At 38.3% G+C, this 12,435-nt stretch overlaps 1 protein-coding gene across 1 annotated transcript in view; it reads right to left on the reverse strand.

Moving 5' to 3' along the window:
* Nucleotides 1-4,810: 4,810 nt before the first annotated feature.
* The window catches only part of MCMDC2 (minichromosome maintenance domain containing 2), a gene marked incomplete at both ends in the record, with an annotated part of 54,412 nt that continues 46,787 nt past the window's right edge, over nt 4,811-12,435 (reverse strand). The window contains 2 exons of the mRNA XM_080695334.1: nt 4,811-4,977; nt 7,983-8,092. Coding sequence (XP_080551460.1) covers nt 4,811-4,977; nt 7,983-8,092 — 277 coding nt within the window. The remainder of the gene's footprint in view (nt 4,978-7,982; nt 8,093-12,435) is intronic.

The raw sequence follows: 12,435 nt of genomic DNA on the forward strand, positions 1-12,435 counted from the left end.
AGGCCCGGAGGAGGCCGCCGGCGCCGCCCACTGTTGTGAGTCCCCGGCGAAACTGCCGCCCGACCTCGGAGTTGGAGGCGCCTGTAATTGGCGGCCTTCTCTTCTCAAAGGAGCGTTTTAGAAAGAGGGCGGTGATTCTCCTAGACATTAAGGCGCGCAGCGGGCTCACAGCCAGCGCTGGGCTCAACGCGCCAGAGCCCGCCGGCTTTTCCCCTGCCTCTCCCTTGGAAATAATGATCGAAAGAGGAGGCTTTGAAGCTGAAGAACTGTGTAAGTATAGAGGGATCTTGATGGTAACGACGCGTCTAAGTTAATAAACACAAAAGCACCGCGAGTTCATTAATGACGATTTCCGGGCAGATTGTGCACTCCTATTATCATTATACTTGGGAGGCTGAGGCAGGAGGGTCTGCTGGTTAGAGGCCCTAAGAATCGGGCTGTAGGTGTGGCCCCGCGGTAGAATTCCCCCGGGTTCAATCTCAAAAAAAAAAAAAAAAAGACTGTATTACCAATATTAGAGTGTTTTATCTGGAAGTACTCAGCTTATAGTGGGCTTTTTGTGTACAGGGAATTGAACTTCGGAGATCTCTACCACTGAGCAATGTCTCCAGCCCTTTTTATTTTACTTATTTATTTTGCGATACTGGGAATGGAACCCAGGGACATTCTACCTCCGAGTAACACCCCTAGCCTAATGTTTATTCTTTATTTTGAAACAGGGTCTCTCTGAGTTGTAAAGGCTTCACTAAGTAACTGGGCTATCTGTTAACGGATCCTTCTTTCTCAGTCTCCCAAATGCTGAGATTAAACAAGCATGTGCCACCACTCCGGGCTAGCCCTTTTGATTTTAAGACAGGGTCTCACTAAATTGCAGAGGTTGGCCTCAAACGTCATCCTCCTAAATTGCTGGGATTACAGGTGCTATCTTTTGTGGCCTGCTGTCTCTTGATTTCTTTGAGGGGAAGGGGGTTGTTGGCAGTTTTATTATGCATATGAATCTTTGTTTCCTTAAGGTTTTAAAAATGGGATGTGTAAGCCGGGCGTGGTGGCGCACACTTGTAATCCCCGCATTTGGGAGGCGGAGACAGGAGGATCGCGAGACAGGAGGATCGCGCAGGTTCAAAGCCAAGCCAGCCGCGCTGGCTTAAGAGACCCTGTTTCCAAAAATAAAAATAGGTCTGGGAGTGTAGCCCACAGGGAGAAGGGCTTCCAGGAACCCCAGTACCACCAAAAAAAAAAAAAAATAGGATGTGTAGCCCACTGTGGTGGCGCATGCTTGTAATCCCCGTGCTTGGGAGGCAGAGACAGGATCACGCAGGTTCGAAGCCAGCCTCTCTGGCTTAAGAGACCCTGTTTCCAAATAAAAATATAAAAAATAGGTGTCTGGGTGTGTAGCCCGGATGTAGAAGGGTTTCCAGGAACCCCAGTACCACCAAAAAAAAAAAAAATAGGATGTGCATATTACATGATTTCTGTAAATTATAATAAACTTTTCAGATTGGAACTATTCATTACCAAGTTTGTATTCAGGTTTTTTAAAATATGCATTCATTGGTGCATTGTAACTATTATATCATAGTGAGACTCAAACTCTGTTCGTTTTCTTGACCAAGAATTCTTCATTCTTCCTTCTGAAAGTTGAAGACCACATCTCAAAACAAAAAGTCGGAAGCCAGCAGTGAAAAATCACTTTGACTCGAACTCAAAAATTAAGTTCTCAGTAACTTCAGTATTGACTAAATGCCCCTCAAAAAATTCATGCTGAAATAAGGAAATATAGCCCAATAAATGTATGCACATATCACTTGATGTATTTCTCTCCTCATATCATCCTGATTCCAGGTTCCTAATACTGCTTGTGTGCCCTGAAATGCTAAAATGCATGAAAGCGATAAATTATTTTGCAAGTTCCATCTTTATCTGTCTTAATCATTTGCCTGAACTTTTTGGTTCAATGATTTACCCTCTTGTGGCACTGTAAGATATGAATTGTCTAAAACTACTAGATTTGCCATATTTTTTAGATGAAGGTCTGTGGGCTTATATTTGTGCATGTAACCTTTACTCTGCTTATAGTTCATCCTGTCAAGCTCAGCAAAAAGTAATGACTTGATACTCATAAGACCCTCATGCCTTGAAATCAATACTGCCACAGTGGAGGATAGAGTAAAATGTTGCCACTGTTTTTCCTGCCCCTGCTAATGATTACCTTACAGTTTGGAAGGCTTATTTATGTTGAAGAGTCAGGTTGCAAAGTACATTTGGGTTAATGGCCCTTGACAGGAATGAAATTCTCACTGGACTGTTCCACATAAGGTGTGAAACAGAAGTACAAGTGAAAATTCACAACCAAATATTTAATTTCTAGGTGCAGGAGAACCCATGTGTTTTGAAGGTGTATGAAATTCACAACATTTTCCAAAAATTGTCATAGATGATGACTGAAAAAAATGAGTAGGACGCAACTTCATGTTAGAAGGTACCTAAAGGTAATGTATGCTTTTTATTGTCTGTTATATTCTCACTAAAAAGCAGTAGCCAAAATGTATGACACTTTATTGACGATAAGTTTAATAGCTTGGCACAATGATGACTCAAATTTTGCCGTTTACCCAGCTGAGGGTTTCTTTGAAGAAATAATTTCAAGACTGAGATGCCAGTAATATATTGTGTCAATTACTGAATTGTAGTGCAATGTTTTTATTGAAATGGGTGATGATATTCTTTTCATTTAGGGTAACTGCAGATCAGTGCATGAGTCCTCGGCTGTGGTGTTCAAAATTGCTGCAAGTAAGTATGCCTTCTTAAGCAGCCACATCTGTTGATGGCTCAGAAGTACCTGATAACTTCAGGGGGTGGGCCTATTTCTTTGGAAGTTGCTTTTGCATATTTGGGCTATGGTTTCCTTATCTCAGCATTAATTTTTTGAGGGGCATTTAGTCAATATTGGAAGTTACTGAGAACTTAATTTTTGAGTTTGAGTTGTGATTTTTCACTGGCTTCTGACTTTTTGTTTTGCTTTTGTTTTGAGATGTGGTCTTCAACCCTCAGAAGGAAGAATGAAGAATTCTTAGTTAAGAAAACTTGAACAGAAGCAAATGATGAAAATCAGTATTTTATTTGATATTGATAATAAATTACGTAGAAAAATACATGCTTGAATTGCTTTAATAAATTTTGTTTTTTAAAAAACATAGGCCTATTTTTAATTTACTTTTAAGTTCTTGTCAATAGCTAGCTCATTTGTGGGTGGTGAGTCCCATTGAGGTGATCATTTGGGAAGATGTATTTAGAGTACCTTCTCCTAGTTTGGAGGGTTTCTGGCTCAGGCACTAGATACTGTTTGTTCCTAAACTGGCTAGAATCTCCTGAACTACTCAAGTACTAATAGCAATCAAATTTACCTTACAAGTAAAGAAGGCACTATTTTTCTTTTTCTTTTTGAAGGTCTATATTCTCCCAATGGCCTCAAACTCAAACTTCTGCCTCAGCCTCCCTGGTAGTTGGGGTGGCAAGTACTCACCCACCATAGCCAGCAAGGAGTTACCTCTTTATGACCTGTAGATTTTTTTTTTTAAAACTAAAAGTAATCCTAATAAAAGTAATAACTAGCCGTGTGTTTTACTAAGAGAAATATTAACCAGACAGGCAGGTCTGTCAGGACTAAAGAATTAACAAGAATTTATTCAACTACCTGGGTGAAGGCTTGAATTTAGACAAATCTTTAGCCCTGTTGAGTTTATAAGTTATCAAGGGTATAGTTTGCATGTGGCAGGCTCACTTAAACTTCATAGAATTTGTGACATGATATCCTAATCATTTCCCATCAGGGAATATTTAAAACCATCTTTTAGCTGAGTGTGATGGTACGTGCCTGTAATCCCAGTACTTGGGAGGATGAGAGTAGATCACAAGTTCAAGACCAGTGTTAGCAACTTAGGGAGATGCTGTTTCAAAATAAAACTGAGATTGGGCAGGGTTTAGTTCAGAGGTAGAATGTTCCTGGGTTCCTTTCCCAAGATGCAAAACCATTGTTTTTCCTATTCAGTGTTTAATACTTTCCACTTAGAAGATTGAGGCTATTGTATGGGTCCTAGTTTTATAAAATAGTATTGCTCCCCCACTCCTTGCATAGCCACATATAATTATAGTAGGAGAGGGTGAAAAAAGCAAACCAGGATTTTAGGATTATAATAAGGAAAATTTCCTAGACTGAGTCCATATGATTCTAAAGCAATGGCTATAAAAATTAGCCTTATCAGTTTGGCAAGTTTACAAATTTAAGAAAATGACATAATAATTCATAGGTAAAGTTGCCATCTTATGAGTTTGACATAAATTGACATTTTTCACATTGCATCGTGTTTTTATCTTTTTTGCAAAAAAAAGTGAACTCAGGGGCATTCTACCTCTGAGCTACACCCCCAGCCCTATTTTATTTTTATTTTGAAACGGGGTCTCACTAGGTTTCAGACCTGTGATCCTCCTGTGTCAGCCTCCCAAGTACTGAAATTACAAGCGTGCGCCACCACAGCTGGCCCTAACCAGAACTTTTTTTTAAAAAAAAAAATAGGATTCTTTTTGACAACCTAAACTTAATTTAAACCATTTAAATCATCCACATTGTTCTAAATTTTAAATTTCTATTGGTTTGAGAGTTTGGATTAGTGTTTATCCCATTAATTTTTAAGGGGACCACGTTTTATATTTTTAAATGGCGTTCCAATGTATTCCTGTACACAGTATTACCTGAAACTATATCAAAATCACTTTTACCCAAATAGAAAAAAGGAAATTTTCCTTAAATTGCTTATTCATCACTAGAGAAAACAGCTGTTCCAGGGCCATATGTAGCAATAAACTGTTGGAGCTGTTGTTGGCACTGGGTCAGATAGAGATCTCTTTGTTCTAAGTACTCTTCATCATACAATTCGAATGGAAATACTGCGTTTGGAGCAACACAAAACACAGTGGCCCCTAAATGAAGCAAGTAGAGAAAATGAGAAATATTTAAAATGCTAAATATGACATTTCAACCAAAATAGGTTAATGCAAATTTAGAAGTCAAGTTCTAACCTAGTAAGAGTATTTTACTAATCCTTACTTAATATGACTTTTTTTTTTTTTTTGGTGGTACCTGGGGTTCCTGGAAACCCTTCTACCTCAGGGCTACACTCCCAGACCTATTTTTATACTTTTTATTTGGAAACAGGGTCTCTTCCAACCTGCGCAATCCTCCGCCTCCCAAGCATGGGGATTACAAGCGTGTGCCACCATGCCCAGCATTAAATCTGACTTTTTTTGAACCCAAAATATGACCTTGAGTAAAAATTCTATAGCTTTCTTTGTTTTTTTGGTGCTAGGGATGGAATGCAGGGGCAGTCCACCTCTTGCTACACGCACAGCCCTATTTTTTATTTTTTGGATTTTGAAATAGGGTCTAAATTGCAGGGGGCCTCACTAAATTGCTGAGGTTGGCCAAGAACCTGTGAGCCTCCATTTTTAGCCTGGGATTACCAGCATGTGCCACCATACTTGGCATGTATCTATTCCTTTAATAAGATCAAGAAGTGACTCTTTAACCAGAGGTCAAATTCAGTACTCTGGATTCAGTGTCCTCTCATCTTTATAAGGATTTAACTCCTTTGATCCCCTACCTTTTTTCTTTTTCCTTTTTTTTTTTTTCCAGTACTAGGGATGGAACCCAGGGGCATTCTGCCTCTGAGCTATACCCCCAGCCCTATTTTTTATTCTTTATTTTGAAACGGTCTCACTGAGTTGCAAAGGGCCTCACTAAGCAGTAGCCAAGGCTGGCTGTGAACCACAATCCTCCTGTCTCAGCCTCCCGTGTACTGGGATTACAAGTGTGCGCCACCATACCCGGCTTGTTTTTTTTTAGGTGGGCTCTTTTTTTTTTCTTTTTTTGAAGATGGGTTTTCAGCCTAGTGTGGTGGTGCACACTTGTAATTCCAGCATTTGGGAGGCTGAGACAGGAGGATCATGGTTCACAGAGAGCCTCATCTACTGCTTAGTGAGGCCCTTTACAACTCAGTGAGACCCTGTTTCAAATTTTAAGAAAGACTAAAAAATATAGGGCTGAGGGTGTAGCTTGGAGGTAGAGTGAGTGCCTCTGGGTTCCATCCCCAGCACCACACACACAAATCCCATCCTGTACTTGATACTACAATTTCTTTTGACATCGTAGTCAATGTCTCTGAAGTTGTCTAGGTATGCTGTCTCTATATCCATATCTCCTACTCAAGTCCCATTCCCAGTTCTCTAAGCAGCTTTGGTCATGAACACTACAACCTCCAGGTTACCAAATGTAATCTTAAAACTCAGCAGCATGTGATAAAGTTGACCAATCTGTTCTCTTAGAAGACCTCTTTCTTGGTTTCTGTAACACCACACTTCATTTTCTATGTTCTAGCTTCTGTTTTTGCAGTCTCCTTTTCTCTCTATCAACCCCACTTCTTCAAGGTTAGTCCTGTAGCACACTCCAAGTATCTCCAAATCCTCTAGTTTCTTGCTGAACAGTTAGTTGTCTTAGAAATAATTAGACCTTCTACTGGATCTTTGTGAAAGTTAATACAATATAAGTTCATTTCAAGCAAATTTGGTCACTTAAACACAGAAAAGCCAGGATTGGCTTTCAAAGCCCAGGTTTGGAACAAAAATTTGGTTCAGAGGTAATACTGCTCATCAATATCAATGTCTCATCTGACATAACAAAAACTTTAAAAAAAAACTTTCTTGCCTTTACCTTAAGAGCTCTTTTGTATTTTTTATTAGTAAAAGCATAGTGTCATTCATTTCAAATGATTCACTGATGTAGTCAATACTAAATCTTGCAGTTCAGAGAAGGTTGTAATTTTGGCTAAGTGCCTAACTCCACTGTGGAGGATTGCTCGATAAAGGTTGCATTTTTTTTTTAATTTATTTTTTGTGGTAGTGGGGATGGAACCTAGAGACATTCTACCTCTGAGCTACACCCCCAGCCTTATTTTTTATTCTTTATTTTGAAACAGAGCCTCACTGAGTTGCAAAGGACCTCACTAAGTAGTAGCTGAGGCTGGCCTCGAACTGCGATCCTCCTGTCTCAGCCTCCCAAATGCTGGGATTACAAGTGTGCAACACCACACTCGGCAATGTTGCACGTTATTTTAAAAGGAATATAAATTAAAATAATTTTTGTGTTGTATTAAGTACATTTTCCCATAATTTTTTATTCAACACAAAAATTCAAGTATAGAAACAATAACAAAGTTAATATCAGATGATACCTATTAGTAAATGTTTAAATTCTAACAATTCTTACCTGATTTTGGTTTTTTTTCCCTTTGGTACTTGGGATATTCTACCTCTGAGTTACACTCCCAGCCCTATTTTTTATTCTTTTATTTTGAAACAAGGTCTCACTGAATTACAAAGAACCTCACTAAGTAGCTCAAGCTGGCTACAAACCTGTGGTCCTCCTGTCTCAGCTTCCCAAGTACTGGAATTGCAAGTGTATTCCACTACACCCTGCTGATTTTTGTTACTCTTAAAATAACAACAATAATAATTAATACTACTACTAATTATTATTATTTTGTGGTACTGAGGATTGAACCCAGGGCTTTCTGTTCTGAGTTATACCCAAGCCCTATATTATTTTTTATTTATTTTTATTTTTCTGGTATGGGGGATGGAACCCAGGGGCATTCTACCTCTGAGCTATACCCCCAGCCCTATTTTTTTTTTCTTTATTTTTGAAACAGGGTCTCACTGAATTGCAAAGAGCTTCACTAAGTAGTGAAGGCTGGCGACTAACCTCTATCCTCCTGTCTTAGCCTTCCAAATGCTGGGATTACAAGCCATGCACCACATGCGTGGCTTAAAATAATATTTTAATTAATATTAAAATATATAAGTTTAATAAGCTGAGTATTTAAATTTAAGCAAAATTATTTGTAGGAATCATTAATAATTTAATACATTACCATATTTCAATGTGAGAGATGTTTCAAATAACAATACTGCAATTAGTACATCTTCTGTGAGCACTTTATTCCTTAAGCTTAGTCGAGCATGGGCTTCAGATAAGGAAACTCTAAAAAAGAAAATTGGTGCTAGTAAAAATATGTTGATATTACAAAAATTATATTGCCAGGAAAAAGATACATGAACATTAGCCACAAGTTAAAGAATAGCATACTTGTAATCCCAGGATTTGGGAGGCTGAGACAGCCTCAGCAATTTTGGGAGACCCTGGGAGTGTAGCCCGGAGGTAGAAGGGCTTCCAGGAACCCCAGTACAACCACCACTAATAATAATAATAATAATAATATAAAAAAACAAATATCTCTTATAGACACATCCCTGATGTTTTCATCAGGTAGATCTGAAGTCCTCATAGAATCCTGCAATTTCAGGGTTAGAAGGGATTTTAGAGTTCAAAGTTCAAACATATCAAATAAGTGAGTTTTCCAATTATCCAGTCTCTTTTGAACCTTTCAGTATTTGCTGCTTCATGAGGCAATCTGTTTCTTTGTTTTTAAATTTTTTAATAAGCTTTGTTACCTGGAAAATCTCCCTTAAGCTTCATTTGAAGATGTAATGTACTTGAATAACTGCTGGATTTGAAAATCAGAAAACCTAGGCTAAGTCTCTAGACTTCAGCTGTGATTTTATATGAATTATTTTATTTCTGAGATACTATTATTGTTGTTATTGTTATTATTATTATTATTATTCTTATTATTATTATTGTGGTACTGGGGTTCCTGGAAACCCTTCTACCTCCGGGTTACACTCCAAGACCTATTTCTTTTTTCTTTCTTTTTTTTTTTTTTTTTTGGTGGTACTGGGGTTCCTGGAAGCCCGTCTACCTCTGGGCTACACTCCCAGACCTATTTTTATACTTTTTAATTTGGAAGCAGGGTCTCTTAAACCAGCGCAGCTGGCTTTGAACCTGCGCGATCCTCCTGTCTCCGCCTCCCAAGCTCGGGGATTACAAGCGTGCGCCACCACACCCAGCCTATGTCTTTTTATATATACTTTTTATTTGGAAACAAGGTCTCTTAAGCCAGCATGGCTGGCTTCGAACCTGCGTGATCCTCCTGTCTCTGCCTCCCAAGCGCGGGGATTACAAGTGTCTGTCACCACACCCAGCTTCTGAGATTCTCATAAAACTCAGATATAAACAGGGATAAGTAAAGTCATTTGAAAATTTTGCATACAGCTTACAAGGCTTCCATAAATCTAAGCTGAAATTAGTTGTGCTGCAATTTCTGCCCACTGGTCTTTTGTTCTGTCTGCCAGAACTACCTCTGAAATGTGACAGCTCTTCAGATACTCAGGTGACTTTTGTAGTTGCCCTGTGTTTTCTTTTCTCCAAGCTAAATTCCCTTGTACCTTTAATATGTCAGAAGCAGTGGGGTGTAGCTCCGTAGTAGAACACTTGCCTAACATGCCTGAGGCCCTTGATTTTATCCATAGCATCAGAAAAAAAAAGTACTATGTCATGAGACATAATTTTTAGTCCCTCATTGTCCTAGCCATTCTCCTTGTGACCAGATTTGATTAATCTTCCTTTTCAGTATAGTACTAATGTGTGATTTCTCTATCAGAGTGGAGAAGAAGCAGAACCAGCATTGCCTTGCTCTTGATATATATTCTATTAATACAACTCCCAAATCTCAGTATTATAACAACTATATTACAGTGTTTATTCATATAAACATAAGTAGAATGAAACCAAGTCTTTCCATATTAAGCCACATCATCCTTTTCCCATACATTCATACTTGTTTTAAGGAGTTTGGGGACTTAATTGAAGGCTTTAATTTTATTTCTTTCTTGAGCTTATAATTCAACCTGTGAAGGTCTCTCCAGTATTGCTTATTTACATATTTGATTATCCTGTTCCTGATGTCCTCATCTAAGCTCTTTCTCAAAATGTTGATCAGTACAGAATATGTATAGAGCCTCTTACATAAAGAGAAGAAAGTAATGTTTGGCTTTACTTCTCTAGAATAGCAAATCTCTTATGTGGAAGCTAAAAAAAAAGTTGAACTGAAATCAGAATAGTGATGACTAGAGCAATGAGGAGAGGTGGAAAAGGGAGGTTGGATTTGGCCAGTGCATATTATATGCATGAATGAAAATATCACACTGAACCCTATTAGTATGTATAAATAAAAATAAAACTCTGCTTTAATTTTGGATCGATATAGTCATATAAAAACAGTCTATATGAGTTTAAATACAAAGTTTTTATTATAGACAAAAATAAATTATGAGAAAATAAAAAGTTTTTTGAAAGAAAGAATTGATAAACTGGACTTTATTAAAATAAAAATTTTCCAATTTACTGTAGTTATTTGTTATTTTTGGATTTCAAGAGTTCTTTGTATACTTTGGCTAACAGTTTTTTTTATAACATATCTTTTGCAAATATCAAAAGACACTGAGAGAATGCAAAGACAAGCCAAACTGGGAGAAATATTTGCAAAATTATTTCTTAAAAAAGTGAGCAGAGACCTTAACAAGAAGATATACAGATCTCTAAAACACACAATGTACTTAAACATATCGAAGTCAATCACTAAGCCAAGCAAGGGAAGGAGGGACAGGGAGGGAATGGGGTGGGAATTGGGTAGGGGTTAAATCAGCGATGAGTACATGTTTGTACACATAAGTTTTTTACCCCAATATGATGTTTGAATATAATGCACCAATAAAAAATTTTTATTTTATTTTATTTATTTATTTATTTATTTTGGTGGTACTGGGGTTCCTGAAAGCCCTTCTACCTCTGGGCTACACTCCCAAACCAATTTTTAAATTTTTATTTGGAAACAGGGTCTCCTAAGCCAGCGCACACGGCTGGCTTCGAACCTGCGTGATCCTCCTGTCTCTGCCTCCCAAGCGCGGGGATTACAAGCGTGCGCCACCACGCCCGGCCAAAAAATTGATTTTTTTAACAATTTTTTTATTGAACATAAATAGTAGACATTTAAACTATATTTGGTGCCCTCTTCCCCCTGCCCCCGTTTTCCCTTCCCCCCCTCCCACCAGTGGTTGTCCAGGTTAACCACGTCTTATTCATAATTTTACACATGTTCAGATGTAGACCCTCTTTAATCAAGATCAGCCTTCCTCCTCTCCTATCTTTCCATTCAAACGTTGCTGGTATTCCCCCTTCACAAAAGAAGAGATACAAAGGGCCAATAATACATGAAAAGATGTTCTTCATCACTGGCCATCAGGGAGATGCAAATCAAAACTACACTGAGATTCCATCTAACCCCAGTCAGAGTGGCAAGCATAAAGAAATCAAACAACAACAAATGCTGGCGAGGATGTGGGGAAAGAGGAACTCTCTTACACTGTTGGTGGGAATGCAAACTAGTTCAGCCACTATGGAGATCTGTGTGGAGATTCCTATGAAAGGTGGGAATAGATCCACCATATGATCCAGCTATACCACTCCTGGGTATCTTTCCAAAGAGGCTGAATTCAGAGAAATACAGCAACATATGCATACCTATGTTCATAGCAGCACAATTTGTAATAGCCAAAATATGGAACCAACCCAGATCACCATCAACAGATGAATGGATAGCAAAACTGTGGGAAATGCACACAATGGAATTCTATTCAGCCATAAAGAAGAACAAAATCATATCATTTGCAAGAAGATGGAAAGCCCTGGAGAACATGTTAAGTGAGATCAGCCAAGCACAGAAGGAGAAGGTACATATGTTTCCTCTAATATGCCCAAACTAGGAAACACAAAGGATACCAGTGGGACTCCAGAGAAAATAAAACTTTCTAAAGTTTGAGTCAGTAAATTTTATTTATGTGTGTGTGTGTGTGTGTGTGTGTGTGTGTGTGTGTGTGTGTGTGTGTTACAGGGGATTCAACCCAGGACAGTCTACCTCTGAGCTACACCCCCAGCCCTATTTTATTTTTATTTTGAAACAGGGTCTCACTAAGTTTGTTAATGGCCTCTCTATGTTGCTGGTCCTAGCTTTGAACCTGTGGTCCTCCAGATTCAGCCTCCCAAGTACTGGGATGACAGACATGCACCACCATACCCTGCTTAATATAAGTATCTTAAATATTACTCTAGAAAAGAAAGGCATTACATAATTGTTGATTATTTTAAAACATTTATGAGCTGATTTCTACCTTGGTTTTTCTTTTGTATTTTTACCTTTAAAAAAATAAATACACAGTTGGGGAAATTAAACATTTATCTTTTAAAAACTTATACTTGATGGCCTACCAGTTCCTGTGTGTATATGGGGGAGGGAGTGGATACTGTGGATTGAACCTACAGACATTCTACATCCCAGTCCTTTTTATTTTTTGTTTTGAAACAGGTCTTGCTAGGTTGTTGAGAGTCTCACTAAGTTGCTGAGGCTTATCTTGAACCTGCAATCCTCC

This window comes from Muscardinus avellanarius (genome assembly GCF_963383645.1).
Source record: "Muscardinus avellanarius genome assembly, chromosome: 4".
Lineage (NCBI taxonomy): Eukaryota > Metazoa > Chordata > Mammalia > Rodentia > Gliridae > Muscardinus > Muscardinus avellanarius.